The following is a 15,587-nucleotide window of genomic DNA, read 5'->3' on the forward strand; positions in this document are numbered from 1 at the left end:
ATCTATTTTAATTCCAGGTTGTAAGGCAACAAAATAGGAAAAATGCTAAGGGGGGGTGAATACTTTTGCAAGCCACTGTAATTGCAAAAGGGTTTCTAATGATCAATTAGCCTTTTTAAAATAATAAACTTGGATTAGTTAACACAACGTGCCATTGGAACACAGGAGTGATGGTTGCTGATAATGGGCCTCTGTACGGCTATGTAGATATTCCATAAAAAAATCTGCGTTTCCAGCTACAATAGTCATTTACAACATTAACAATGTCGACACTGTATTTCTGCTGAGTTTGATGTTATTTTAATGTACAAAAAAAATTGTTTTTCAAAAGCGAGGACATTTCTAAGTGACCTCAAACTTTTAAACGGTAGTGTATCTATGGTAGGTGTGTGTGCGTGCGTCTACACTACCAGTCAAAAGTTTTAGAACACCTTCTCATTCAAAGGTTTTTCTTTATTTTTACAATTTTCTACATTGTATAATAATAGTGATGACATCAAAACTATGAAATAACACGTGGAATCATGTAGTAACCAAAAAAGTGTTAACATCTCCAGGGGGTGTGGGACGCTACCGTCCCATCTGGCCAACATCCAGTGAAATTGTAGAGCACCAAATTCAAAAACAGAAATACTCATAAAAATTCATAAAACATACAAGTGTTATACATCGGTTTAAAGATTAACCTCTTGTTAATCAAACCACGGTGTCAGATTTCAAAAGGCTTTACAGCGAAAGCATAACATGCGATTATCTGAGAACAGCGCCCAGCAGACAAATCATTACAAACAGTTACCAGCCAAGTGGAGGAGTTACACAAGTCAGAAATAGTGATAAAATGAATCACTTACCTTTTGATCTTCACATGGTTGCACTCACAAGACTCCCATTTACTCAATAAATGTTTGTTTTGTTTGATGAAGTCCCTCATATCCAAAAACCTCTGTATTGTTCGCTCGCTTTGTTCAGTAATCTACAGGCTCAAAGGCAGTCACAACAGACAGAAGAGAAATCCGAAAAGTATCACTAAAGTTCGTAGAAACAAGGTCAACGATGTTTATAATCAATCATCAGGTTGTTTTTAGTCATAATAATCAATAACATTTCAACCGGACAGAAGCTTCGTCAATATAAAAGGAAAACAAGAAAGGCGTGCTCTCAGTTGTGCGCATGAAAAAAACCTCTGGGACACCGAATGGTCCACCAGTTCAGAGTGGTCTTACTCCCTCAATTTTCAGAATACAAGCCTGAAACAATTTCTAAAGAGTGTTGACATCTAGTGGAAGCCATAGGAAGTGCAATTTGAGTCCTAAGTCAATGGATACTGTAATGGCATTCAATAGAAAACTACAAGTTTTCGCCTGCCATATCAGTTCTGTTATACTCACAGACATTATTTTAACAGTTTTGGAAACTTTAGAGTTTTCTATCCAAATCTATCTATTATATGCATATCCTAGCTTCTGGGCCTGAGTAGCAGGCAGTTTACTTTGGGCACACTTTTCATCCGGAGGTGAAAATGGTGCCCGCTACCCTAATGAAGTTAAACAAATCAAAATATATTTTATATTTGAGATTCTTCAAATAGCCACCCTTTGCATTGATTACAGCTTTGAACACTCTTGGCATTCTCTCAACCAGCTTCATGAGGTAGTCACCTGGAATGCATTTAAATTTAACAGGTGTGCCTAGTTAAGTTAATTTGTGGAATTTCTTTCTTAATGCGTTTGAGCCAATCAATTGTGTTGTGACAAGGTAGGGGGGTATACAGAAGAGAGCCCTATTTGGTAAAAGACCATGTACATTTTATGGCAAGAACAGCTCAATGAAGCAAAGAGAACCGACAGTTCATTGTTACTTTAAGACATGGTCATTCAGTACGGAGAATTTCAAGAACTTTGAAAGTTTCTTCGGGTGCAGTCGCAAAAACCATCAAGCACTATGATGGAACTGGCTCTCATGAGGACCACCACAGGAATGGAAGACTCAGAGTTACCTGTGCTGGAGAGGATAAGTTCATTAGAGTTGCCAGCCTCAGAAATTGCAGCCCAAATAAATGATTCAGCGTTCAAGTAACAGACACATCTTAAAATCAACTGTCCAGAGGAGACGGTGAATCAGGCCTTCATGGTCCAATTGCTGCAAAGAAACCACTACTAAAGGACACCAATAAGAAGAGACTTCCTTGGGCCAAGAAACACAAGCAATGGACATTAGACCAGTGGAAATTGTCCTTTTGGTCTGATGAGTCCAAATTTGAGATTTTTGGTTCCAACCGCTGTGTCTTTGTGAGACACAGAATAGGTGAATGGATGATCACCGTATGTGTGTTTCCCACCGCAAAGCATGGACGAGGTGGTGTTATGGTGTGGGGGTGCTTTACTGGTGACACAGTCTGTGATATAGTTATAATTCAAGGTACACTTAACCAGCATGGCTACCACAGCATTCTGCAGCGATATCCCATCTGGTTTGCGCTTAGTGGGACTATCATTTCTTTTTCAACAGGACAATGACCCAACACACCTCCAGGCTGTGTAAGGGCTATTTTACCAAGAAGGAGAGTGATGGAGTGCTGCTTCAGATGACCTGGCCTCCACAACCCCCAACCTCAACCAAATTGAGATGGTTTGGGATGAGTCGGACCGCAGAGTGAAGGAAAAGCAGCCAACAAGTGCTCTGCATATGTGGGAACTCCTTCAAGACTGTCGGAAAAACATTCTAGGTGAAGCTGGTTGAGAGATTGCCAAGAGTGTGCAAAGCTGTCATCAAGGCAAAGGGTGGCTATTTGAAGAATCTCAAATATAAAATAGATGTAGATTTGTTTAACACGTTTTTGGTTACTACATGATTCCATATGTGTTATTTCATAGTTTTGATGTCATCACTATTATTCTACAATGTAGAACATAGTCAAAATAAAGAAAAATCCTTGAATGAGTAGGTGTTCTAAACTTTTGACTGGAACTGTGTTTGTGTGTATGAGATCGACCGATTTAATCGGCATGGCCAGTTTAATTAGGGCGTTTTCATAACAATCGATTATCGGCATTTTTGGACGCCGATTACATTGCATTCCATAAGGAAACGGCGTGGCAGGCTGACCTCCTGTTATGCGAGTGCAGCAAGGAGCCAAGGTAAGTTTTTAGCTAGCATTAAACTTATCTTATAAAATACAATCACTCTTCACATAATCACTAGTTAATCAAACATTGTTGATGATATTACTAGGTTAACTAGCTTGTCCTGCATTGCATTTAATCAATGCGGTGCCTGTTAATTTATCATTGAATCACAGCCTACTTCGCCAAACGGGTGATGATTTAACAAAGGCGCATTTGCGAGAGAAAAAAAGCACAATCGTTGCACAAATGTACCTAACCATGAACACCTTTTGCTTTAAAATAAATACGCAGAAGTATATATTTTTAAACCTGAATATTTAGTTTTAAGAAATTAATCTTTCATTCATTGCACGCAGAGTCAGGGTATATGCAACAGTTTGGGCCGCCTGGCTCGTTGCGAACTAATTTGCCAGAATTTTACATAATTATGACATAACATTGACGGTTGTGCAATGTAACAGCAATATTTAGACTTGGGGTTGCCACTCGTTTGATAAAATACGGAATTTCACTGAAAGAATAAACTTTTTGTTTTCGAAATTATAGTTTCCGGAGTTGACCATATTAATGACCAAAGGCTCGTATTTCTGTGTTTATTATATTGTAATTAAGGCTATGATTTGATATTTGATAGAGCAGTCTGACTGAGCGATGGTAGGCAGCAGCAGGCTCGTAAGCATTCATTCAAACTTTACTGCATTTTTCAGCAGCTCTTGGCAATGCTTGATCACAGCGCTGTTTATGACTTCAAGCCTATCAACTCCTGAGATTAGGCTGGCAATGCTAAAGTATCTATTAGAAGATCCAATAGTCAAAGATATATGAAAGACAAATGGTATAGAGAGAAAAAGTCAAGTCATACTTCCTATAATAACTGCAACCTAATATTTCATTACTGGGAATATTGAACCACCAGCTTTCATATGTCCTGAGCAAGGAACTTAAACGTTAGCTTTTTTACATGGCACATATTGCACTTTTACTTCTCCAACACTGTTTTTGCATTATTTAAACCAAATTGAGCATGTTTTATTATTTATTTGAGGCTAAATGGGTTTAATTTGTTTATGTATTATATTAAGATAAAATAAGTGTTCATTGTTCATTCATTATTGTTGTAATTGTCATTATTTCAAGTGTGTGTATATGTGTATATGTATATGTATATATATATATATATATATATATATATATATATATATATATACTGCTCAAAAAAATAAAGGGAACACTAAAATAACAAGATCTGAATGAATGAAATATTCTTATTAAATACTTTTTTCTTTACATAGTTGAATGTGCTTACAACAAAATCACACAAAAATTGAAATCAAATTTATCAACCCATGGAGGTCTGGATTTGGAGTCACACTCAAAATTAAAGTGGAAAACCACACTACAGGCTGATCCAACTTTGATGTAATGTCCTTAAAACAAGTCAAAATGAGGCTCAGTAGTGTGTGTGGCCTCCACGTGCCTGTATGACCTCCCTACAACGCCTGGGCATGCTCCTGATGAGGTGGCGGATGGTCTCCTGAGGGATCTCCTCCCAGACCTGGACTAAAGCATCCGCCAACTCCTGGACAGTCTGTGGTGCAACGTGGCGTTGGTGGATGGAGCGAGACATGATGTCCCAGATGTGCTCAATTGGATTCAGGTCTGGGGAACGGGCGGGCCAGTCCATAGCATCAATGCCTTCCTCTTGCAGGAACTGCTAACACACTCCAGCCACATGAGGTCTAGCATTGTCTTGCATTAGGAGGAACCCAGGGCCAACCGCACCAGCATATGGTCTCACAAGGGGTCTGAGGATCTCATCTCGGTACCTAATGGCAGTCAGGCTACCTCTGGCGAGCACATGGAGGGCTGTGCGGCCCCCCAAAGAAATGCCACCCCACACCATGACTGACCCACCGCCAAACCGGTCATGCTGGAGGATGTTGCAGGCAGCAGAACGTTCTCCACGGCGTCTCCAGACTGTCACGTCTGTCACGTGCTCAGTGTGAACCTGCTTTCATCTGTGAAGAGCACAGGGCGCCAGTGGCGAATTTGCCAATCTTGGTGTTCTCTGGCAAATGCCAAACGTCCTGCACGGTGTTGGGCTGTAAGCCAACCCCCACCTGTGGACGTCGGGTCCTCATACCACCCTCATGGAGTCTGTTTCTGACCGTTTGAGCAGACACATGCACATTTGTGGCCTGCTGGAGGTCATTTTGCAGGGCTCTGGCAGTGCTCCTCCTGCTTCTCCTTGCACAAAGGCGGAGGTAGCGGTCCTGCTGCTGGGTTGTTGCCCTCCTACGGCCTCCTCCACGTCTCCTGATGTACTGGCCTGTCTCCTGGTAGCGCCTCCATGCTCTGGACACTACGCTGACAGACACAGCAAACCTTCTTGCCACAGCTCGCATTGATGTGCCATCCTGGATGAGCTGCACTACCTGAGCCACTTGTGTGGGTTGTAGACTCCGTCTCATGCTACCACTAGAGTGAAAGCACCGCCAGCATTCAAAAGTGACCAAAACATCAGCCAGGAAATATAGGAACTGAGAAGTGGTCTGTGGTCACCACCTTGCAGAACCACTCCTTTATTGGGGGTGTCTTGCTAATTGCCTATAATTTCCACCTGTTGTCTATTCCTTTTGCACAACAGCATGTGAAATTTATTGTCAATCAGTGTTGCTTCCTAAGTGGACAGTTTGATTTCACAGAAGTGTGATTGACTTGGAATTACATTGTGTTGTTTAAGTGTTCCCTTTATTTTTTTGAGCAGTATATATATATATATATATAATCTTGGACGATTTTTAATCTGTATAAGCTTTTTTTGATCCTCCAATAATCGGTATCGGAGTTGAAAAATCATAATCGGTCGGCCTCTAATGTATACAGTTGAAGTTTACATACACCTTAGCCAAATACATTTAAACTCAGTTTTTCACAATTCCTGACATTTAGTCTGAGTAAAAATTTCCTGTCAGTTCGAATCACCACTTTATTTTAAGAATGTGAAATGTCAGAATATTAGTAGAGAGAATGATTTATTTCAGCTTTAATTTCTTTCATCACATTCCCAGTGGGTCAGAAGTTTACATACACTCAATTAGTATTTGGTAACATTGCCTTTAACTTGTTTAACCTGTCTAGGACTTCCGCTAGCCAACAGCCAATGGAATTGCAGGGCGCCAAATACAAATCAACAGAAATCTCATAAATCAAATTTCTCAAACATACAGTATTAGGCACCATTTTAAAGATAAAATTCTCGTTAATCCAGCCACAGTGTCTGATTTCAAAAATGCTTTACAGCGAAAGCTCCACAAAAGATTATGTTAGGTCACCACCAAGTCATAGAAAAACCCAGCCATTTTTCCCGCCAAAGAGAGGAGTCACAAAAAGCACAAATAGAGATAAAATTAATCACTAACCTTTGATCTTCATCAGATGACACTCATAGGACTTCATGTTACACTATACATGTATGTCTTGTTCGGTAAAGTTCATATTTATATCCAAAAATATTATTTTACATTGGCGTGTTACGTTCAGTAGTTCCAAAACATGCAGTGATATTGCAGAGAGCCACATGAATTCACAGAAATACTCATAATAAATGTTGATAAATACAACTATTATACATGGAACTTTAGATACACTTTAGATGCAACCGCTGTGTCAGATTTAAAAAAAACTTTACGGAAAAAGCATAATCTGAGAACGGCGCTCAGAGCCCAAACCAGCCAGAGAAATATCCGCCATGTTGGGTAGTCAACATTATTCATAAATAGCATTATAAATATTCACTTACCTTTGATCTTAATCAGAATGCTCTCCCAGGAATCGCAGTTCCACAAAAAATGCTTGTTTTGTTCAATAATGTCCATTTATGTCCAATAGCTTCTTTTGTTAGGGCGTTTGGTAAACAAATATATTACAGGTCGAAGAAACTTGTCAAACTAAGTATAGAATCAATCTTTAGGATGTTTTTATCATAAAAGTTCAATAATGTTCCAACCGGAGAATTCCATTGTCTGTAGAAAAGTAATGGAACGAGAGCTACCTCTCAAGTGAAAACTCGTGACTGAAAACGAGGCTATAGGCAGACCCCTTAGTCAAACAGCTCCCATCCGGCCCCCTTCACATGAGCAGCCTGAAACAACATTCTAAAGACAGTTGACATCTAGTGGAAGCCTTAGGAAGTGCAAAATAACCCATATCCCACTGTGTATTCAATAGGGGTGAGTTCAAAAACTACAAACCTCAGGTTTTTGCTTGCCATATGAGTTATGTTATAGTCACAGACATCATTCAAACAGTTTTAGAAACTTCAGAGCGTTTTCTACCCAATACTAATAATAATATGCATATATTAACATCTGGGACTGAGTAGGAGGCAGTTCACTCTGGGCACGCTATTCATCCAAAAGTGAAAATGCTGCCCCCTATCCCAAACAAGTTAAAGCTTGGTCGCAAATGGGTCTTCCAAATGGACAATGACCCCAAGCATACTTCCAAAGTTGTGGCAAAATGGCTTAAGGACAACAAAGTCAAGGTATTGGAGTGGCCATCACAAAGCCCTGACCTCAATCCTATAGAAAATTTGTGGACAGAACTGAAAAACAGAGTGCGATCAAGGAGGCCTACAAACCTGACTCAGTTACACCAGCTCTGTCAGGAGGAATGGGCCAAAATTCAACCAACTTATTGTGGGAAGCTTGTGGAAGGCTACCGAAACATTTGACCCAAGTTAACGCCGTGACTGATGTCTTGAGATGTTGCTTCAATATATCCACATACTTTTCGTCCCACATGATGCCATGTATTTTGTGAAGTGCACCATTCCCTCCTGCAGCAAAGCACCCCCACAATATTATGCTGCCACCCCTGTGCTTCACGGTTGGGATGGTGTTCTCTGGCTTGCAAGCATCCCCCTTTTTCCTCTAAACATAACGATGGTTATTATGGCCAAACAGTTCCATTTTTGTTCCATCAGACCAGCAGACATTTCTTCTAAAAGTATGATCTTTGTCCCCATGTGTAGTTGCAAACCTTAGTCTGGCTTGTTTATGGTGGTTTTGGAGCAGTGGCTTCTTCCTTGCTGAGTGGCCTTTCAGGTTGTGTCGATATAGGACTTGTTTTACTGTGGATATAGATAGTTTTCTACCTGTTTCCTCCAGCATCTTCACAATGTCCTTTGCTGTTGTTCTGGGATTGATTTGCACTTTTCGCATCAAAGTACGTTCATCTCTAGGAGACAGAACGCGTCTCCTTCCTGAGCGGTATGACGGCTGTGTGGTCCCATGGTGTTTATACTTGCGTACTCTTGTTTGTACAGATGAACGTGGTACCTTCAGGCGTTTGGAAATTGCTCCCAACGATGAACCAAACTCGTGGAGATCTACATTTTTTTCTGAGGTCTTAGCTGATTTATTTTGATTTTCCCATGATGTCAAGCAAAGAGGCACTTTGAAGGTAGGCCTTGAAATACATCCACAGGTACAGCTCCAATTGACTCATGATGTCAATTAGCCTATCAGAAGCATTTAAAGCCATGACATCGTTTTCTGGAATTTTCCAAGCTGTTTACATACTGTGCCTTTAATCTTCTGACCCACTGGAATTGTGATACAGTGAAATAATCTGTCTGTGAAGAATTGTTGGAAAAAGTAAGTGTCATGCACAAAGTAGATGTCCTCACCAACTTGCCAAAACTATAGTTTGTTAACAAGAAATTTGTGGAGTGGTTGAAAAACAAGTTTTAATTACTCCAAACTAAGTTTATGTAAACTTCCGACTTCAACTGTGTGTGTGTATATATGTGTATTTGTCTGTGTTTATGTATGTGTGTATGTGTTAGGAATTTTATGAATAATGTCTAAGCAAAATCTACATTTTAAATAGAACTATAACTAATTGAACTCTACCCTGTATTATTATATCTGATTTAATAATGTTAATTCATAAGGAAGGGATTATGTAGCATGAATAAGGAGTAATTAAAACATAATAAACACCATTCCAACTTAGTTGGAGAGGTATGTGTAGTGGGTTATTAAGTAAGCAAAAAGGTTAACGATCCTATGGTTGAACCGACTCAACTTAGCTCTGGGATGTTTAGATAAGGCAGCGAGTGCCTCCCTAGGTTTTCCATTATCTGGAGCTGTCTGCTAAAGTGGTAATAAATTATGGTGAAACTTCAGGAGTTAATCCAGTTAAATTGTGTGTCGTGTGTGCGCTGGTGAGTTGGAATGAGCTTTTGAACCTGTTTTGTCTTGGTCGAGAGGAGGAGATTCATTCTGCAACCAATGACGTCATATTTTGTATATAAACTGTTGTTCGTGGTTCAATGGGAGAGCGCTCACGAGAATAAATGCTATTGGCTGATTCTGAGACTGGTCTCTGTCTATTTTATGCAAAATAAGGCTCTTACAAATTCTTAGAAACAAGACAGAGTGATTTCAATTGAATTGAACAATAGACACATAGAGGAATTATTAAATTCCGTTAACAGTATGTGTATATATATATATTATATACAGTGGGGAGAACAAGTATTTGATACACTGCCGATTTTGCAGGTTTTCCTACTTACAAAGCATGTAGAGGTCTGTAATTTTTATCATAGGTACACTTCAACTGTGAGAGACGGAATCTAAAACAAAAATCCAGAAAATCACATTGTATGATTTTTAAGTAATTAATTTGCATTTTATTGCATGACATAAGTATTTGATCACCTACCAACCAGTAAGAATTCCGGCTCTCACAGACCTGTTAGTTTTTCTTTAAGAAGCCCTCCTGTTCTCCACTCATTACCTGTATTACCTGCACCTGTTTGAACTCGTTACCTGTATAAAAGACACCTGTCCACACACTCAATCAAACAGACTCCAACCTCTCCACAATGGCCAAGACCAGAGAGCTGTGTAAGGACATCAGGGTTAAATGGTAGACCTGCACAAGGCTGGGATGGGCTACAGGACAATAGGCAAGCAGCTTGGTGAGAAGGCAACAACTGTTGGCGCAATTATTAGAAAATGGAAGAAGTTCAAGATGACGGTCAATCACCCTCGGTCTGGGGCTCCATGCAAGATCTCACCTCGTGGGGCATCAATGATCATGAGGAAGGTGAGGGATCAGCCCAGAACTACACGGCAGGACCTGGTCAATGACCTGAAGAGGGCTGGGACCACAGTCTCAAAGAAAACCATTAGTAACACACTACGCCGTCATGGATTAAAATCCTGCAGCGCACGCAAGGTCCCCCTGCTCAAGCCAGCGCATGTCCAGGCCCATCTGAAGTTTGCCAATGACCATCTGGATGATCCAGAGGAGGAATGGGAGAAGGTCATGTGGTCTGATGAGACAAAAATAGAGCTTTATGGTCTAAACTCCACTCACCCTGTTTGGAGGAAGAAGAAGGATGAGTACAACCCCAAGAACACCATCCCAACCGTGAAGCATGGAGGTGGAAACATCATTCTTTGGGGATGCTTTTCTGCAAAGGGGACAGGACGACTGCACCGTATAGAGGGGAGGATGGATGGGGCCATGTATCGTGATATCTTGACCAACATCTCCTTCCCTCAGTAAGAGTATTGAAGATGGGTCGTGGCTGGGTCTTCCAGCATGACAACGACCCGAAACACACAGCCAGGGCAACTAAGGAGTGGCTCCGTAAGAAGCATCTCAAGGTCCTGGAGTGGCTTAGCCAGTCTCCAGACCTGAACCCAATAGAAAATCTTTGGAGGGAGCTGAAAGTCCGTATTGCCCAGCGACAGCCCCGAAACCTGAAGGATCTGGAGAAGGTCTGCATGGAGGAGTGGGCCAAAATCCCTGCTGCAGTGTGTGCAAACCTGGTCAAGAACTACAGGAAATGTATGATCTCTGTAATTGCAAACAAAGGTTTCTGTACCAAATATTAAGTTCTGCTTTTCTGATGTATCAAATACTTATGTCATGCAATAAAATGCAAATGAATTACCTAAAAATCATACAATGTGATTTTCTGGATTTTTGTTTTAGATTCCGTCTCTCACAGTTGAAGTGTTCCTATGATAAGAATTACAGACCTCTACATGCTTTGTAAGTAGGAAAACCTGCAAAATCGGCAGTGTATCAAATACTTCTTCTCCCCACTGTATATATATGTGTGTGTGATATATGTATATATATATTTATTTTACCCATATACCAATGGGTTCCCTTTGCGAGGCATTGGAAATCTCCCTGTTTTTTGTTGAATCTGTGTTTGATGTTAACTGCTCAACTGAGGGACCTTACAATTATCTGTATGTGTGGGGTACAGAAATTAGGTAGTCATTCAAAAAGCATGTCAAACACTATTATTGCACACAGTCCATGCAACTTATTAAGCAAATGTTTGCTCCTCAGCTTATTTAGGCTTGCCATAACAAAGGGGTTGAATAATTTGACTCAAGACGTTTCATCATTTAATTTATTTATTTGTAAAAATTTCTAAAAACATCATTCCACTTTCACATTATGGGGTATTGTGTGTAGGCCAGTGAAACAAACTCTAAATTTAATCAATTTTCAGGCTGTAACACAACAAAATGTGGAAAAAGTGAAAGGGTGTGAATAGTTTTTCAAGGCACTGTATAAGAGAGTTCAACTCATATTCCTCTGGTTTTGCATTCAGCCCTGATGCCAGACAAAACCTCTCGAATCTTGGCCATTCTGCCGTGTTTGTGAGGTCAAAGGGGTCTTGATGAGTTATTTGTACAGCTGCCATTTTCTATTTTGTTATGTCTCTGCGAAGCCTACACTGCAGATTATTGTCCAGGCTGTGGGGTTACCTAAATTTACAGCATCACCCACAATCCCAAACAACATATTAAACTGTATCCTGATCTGTAAGTCTGCAGTCTAAAATGGATGACTATAAAGACCGTAAAATAGATTGCAGAGAGTTAATAGCATACTGCATTACACGCCTAGTGGGACAGCAGCTGCACTGTGGCCACAATTCGCATAACTTCTGCCTCTCCTTACAGTTTCTACAGCTGAGTTCACCTCTGACCTGAGTTGGAACACAGAGCTGGAATCTAATCTAGAGCTGAATGCCTGGTCTCCTGGCTCCTTCCTCTGTCTAGCTAGGCCCTACCCAGAGTGTCTGGATGCAGTGAACACTGAGAGAATGTGTTTCCCAGTTCTGGTCCTGTTGACCTGAAGGGCAAAAACAAAAATGTGCCCCTTTTTAGTCCCCAGGACCAGAATTGAGAAACACATCCTCTGTTCACCGCATGCAGTTCTGAAGGGACTGGATAGGTCAAGCAGTGTGGCAATGGCTCCACCTTGGTGAAAGAGATTGGACACCACACCATAAATAATCTTTAGTTATTAATTTATTCCGCTGTAGCTTAAGAACACGTTTCGGCCTCAGGCAGTGCACAGGGTAAATCTGAGATAGCCCCACCTTGCCTTCCCATGGGCAAAAGAGATTTTGCCACATTGTTCACACCTGTGTGGTACCGTCGGATCTGGGGAGGTTAGAGTTTAGGTGGTTGAAGGGCTAGGGGTTGATGTCTGTAGTGAGATAATTGGGTTTCAGGGGAACTCTCCCTCTGTTTTCAATTGTGTTTCAAAACATCCTGAAGCTAATCAGATAAGTTTGATTTCTGCAAGAGGGTGATATTTCCTTGTTTTGAAAGAACCAAGACCACAATTTGATAAGGGAACATTTCTGGAAAATTATCACAAAGTAATAATATAAAAGTGAATCAAATTAGTCTGGGGGAGTGTGCTTGCAAATCCTGTGCATCTGAAATGGTACCCTATTCCGGAGTCACTGCTTTTGACCAGAGTTACAGCAATTTCATTCATAGTACAAATAACACACCACCTGTGGACTACCAGTAACACCTGTTGTCAATAGCACCACAAATGATCAGATGTTGTCTTATTATGCCTAATTAATTAAAAGGCACAGTGTTGGTTTTGTATAGCATGTAACTTTGGTGTGTCTCCCTTGCCTCAGGTATTGGCTCCACATACTTCCATGCCACCCTCAGTTTCCTGGGTCAGATGCTGGATGAGTTGTCCATCCTGTGGGTGCTCATGTGTGCCATCGGCATGTGGTTCCCCAAGAGATATCTGCCCAAGATGTTCAGGAATGACCGGTGAGTCAACAGTTTGCCTGGTCTCACTGCTCAATTCACTCCCTTCACCTTGGCCATTGCGCTTCGATGTTTGCAGATATGAAGGGTCTGTGCAGACTCTAGCCTTTTGGGGGACTGGTTGGTTTCAGTTCCATTAAACTACATGGTATCAAATAAAATTTTATTTGTCACATGCTTCATAAACAGTGATATGCTTACTTATGGGTACTTTTTTGACAATGCAGAGTTAAAGATACAAAATAAATAGAAATAGTGACATGAGGAATAAATACACAGTGAATAACGAGTAAAAAATAACATGGCTGTATACAGGGAGTGCTAGTACCGAGTCGATGTGCAAGGGTACAATTTAATTGTGGTAGCTATGTACATATAGGTAGAGGTAAAGTGACTAGGCAACAGGATAGGTAATACACAATAGCAGCAGCGTATGTGGTGTGTGAATGTGTCAGTATGCGTGTGATACGTACGTACGTTAAACATACATACATACATTGCGTACCATACATACATGCATACACGTGTGTGTGTGTCCTTTTGGAATTATCTGGATTTCTGCATAAATTAGTCATAAAATTAGATCTGATCTTCATCTGTCACAACAATAGACAAACACAGTCTGCTTAAACTAATAACACACATTATTGTATTTTTCTTGTCTATATTGAATACATAATGTAAACATTCGCAGTGTAGGTTTGAAAAAGTATGTGAACCCCAAGGCTAATGACTTCTCCAAAATCATTGAGGTGAGATTGAAGATGTTGGATAGAGCTGCCCTGTCCTATAAAAACACTCATAAAATGTGAGTTTGCTATTCACAAGAAGCATTGCCTGATGTGAACCATGCCTCGAACAAAAGAGTTCTCAGAAGACCCGAGATTAAGAATTGTCGACTTGCATAAAGCTGGAAAGGGTTACAAAAGTATCTCTAAAAGCCTTGATTGTCAATAAATGGAGAGAGTTTAGCAGTGTTGTTACTCTCCCTATGAGTGGCCGTCCTGCAAAGATGACTGCAAGAGCACAGCGCAGAATGCTCAATGAGGTTAAGAAGAATCTTAGTGTCAGCTAAAGACTTAAAGAAATCTCTGGAGCATGCTAACATCTTGTGTTGACGAGTCTACGATACGTAAAACACTAAACAAGAATGGTGTACGTGGGAGGACACCACGGAAGAAGCCACTGCTGTCCAAAAAAAACGTTGCTGCACGTCTGAAGTTCGCAAAAGAGCATCTGGATGTTCCAAGGCGCTACTGGCAAAATATTCTGTGGACAGATGAAACTAAAGTTGAGTGTTTTGGAAGGAACACAACACTGTATGGAGAAAAAGGCACAGCACACCTTCATCAACCTCATCCCAACTGTGAAGTATGGTGAAGGGAGCATCATGGTTTGGAGCTGCTCATACCAATGATGCTGTGACACACCGCCCCAGATCATGACGGACCCTCCACCTCCAAATGGTGTTGATGTGAGCCATGACCAGCCTTTTAAAGCATTTCATGGCTATAGATTCTAGTGCTACGGGGCGATAGTAATTTAGGTAGGTTACCTTGGCGTTCTTGGTCACGAGGACTAGTGGTCGGCTTGAAACAAGCTGGTATTAGACTGGGTCAGGGATAGGTTGAAAATAGACCGCCGCGCCACTTGGGAGCCCTAAGGCACCCACCACAGTGTAAGAGGCATCACTACAGTCCCTGGTTCGAATCCAGGCTAAATCACATCCGGCCGTGATTGGGAGTCCCATAGGGTGGTGCAGTGTCGTCGTGGTTTTGCCGGGGTAGACCGTCATTGTAATTAAGAATTTGTTCTTAACTGGCTTGCCTAGTTAAATAAAGGTTAAATAAACATGTCAGTGAAAACACTGGCCAGCTGGTCATCTATGCAACATAATGTAAAATATTACATTTCTAAGTTTTAATTTGTTCTCTTTGAGTAAACAACTTTCCGGATGAAAGAAACACTTAGCATTTCAGTTTCATAGATGTTTATTTTACCATGAGCTTTTTCCACTCTTGGTGTTTCATTAAGTTTGCTGTTGGCTACTCTTTGTCATGTGGCCATTGGTATGACCATGTTTAATAATAGTCCTGTCTGAGATAGCTGACACCAGTCAAAGCTGCATCACATGTCCCTATATCCCTTTCCATTGTCATTAAAGGCATTATGGACACCGCTGGTGGCTGTCATCCATGTTTACTCTACCTAGTTATTTCAGCTAGTGTCAGCCTAAATGGCAGCACATCTATTAGTATTGTCGACAGGCTGTCAGTCCTATTGTCTCTAAGGACTTTCCTTAGTCTTACCTGGATCGTTAGAGTGGCAC

The 15,587-nt window shown here is 40.8% G+C and overlaps 1 protein-coding gene across 2 annotated transcripts in view; it reads left to right on the forward strand.

Moving 5' to 3' along the window:
• The window catches only part of LOC139578834 (alkaline ceramidase 2-like), a 40,338-nt gene that overhangs the window by 8,114 nt on the left and 16,637 nt on the right, over window positions 1-15,587 (forward strand). For both annotated transcript variants that reach the window (XM_071406911.1, XM_071406912.1), the window contains exon 3: window positions 13,120-13,261. In XM_071406911.1, the coding sequence (XP_071263012.1) occupies window positions 13,120-13,261 (142 nt within the window). The remainder of the gene's footprint in view (window positions 1-13,119; window positions 13,262-15,587) is intronic.

This window comes from Salvelinus alpinus, chromosome 6, assembly GCF_045679555.1.
Source record: "Salvelinus alpinus chromosome 6, SLU_Salpinus.1, whole genome shotgun sequence".
NCBI lineage: Eukaryota > Metazoa > Chordata > Actinopteri > Salmoniformes > Salmonidae > Salvelinus > Salvelinus alpinus.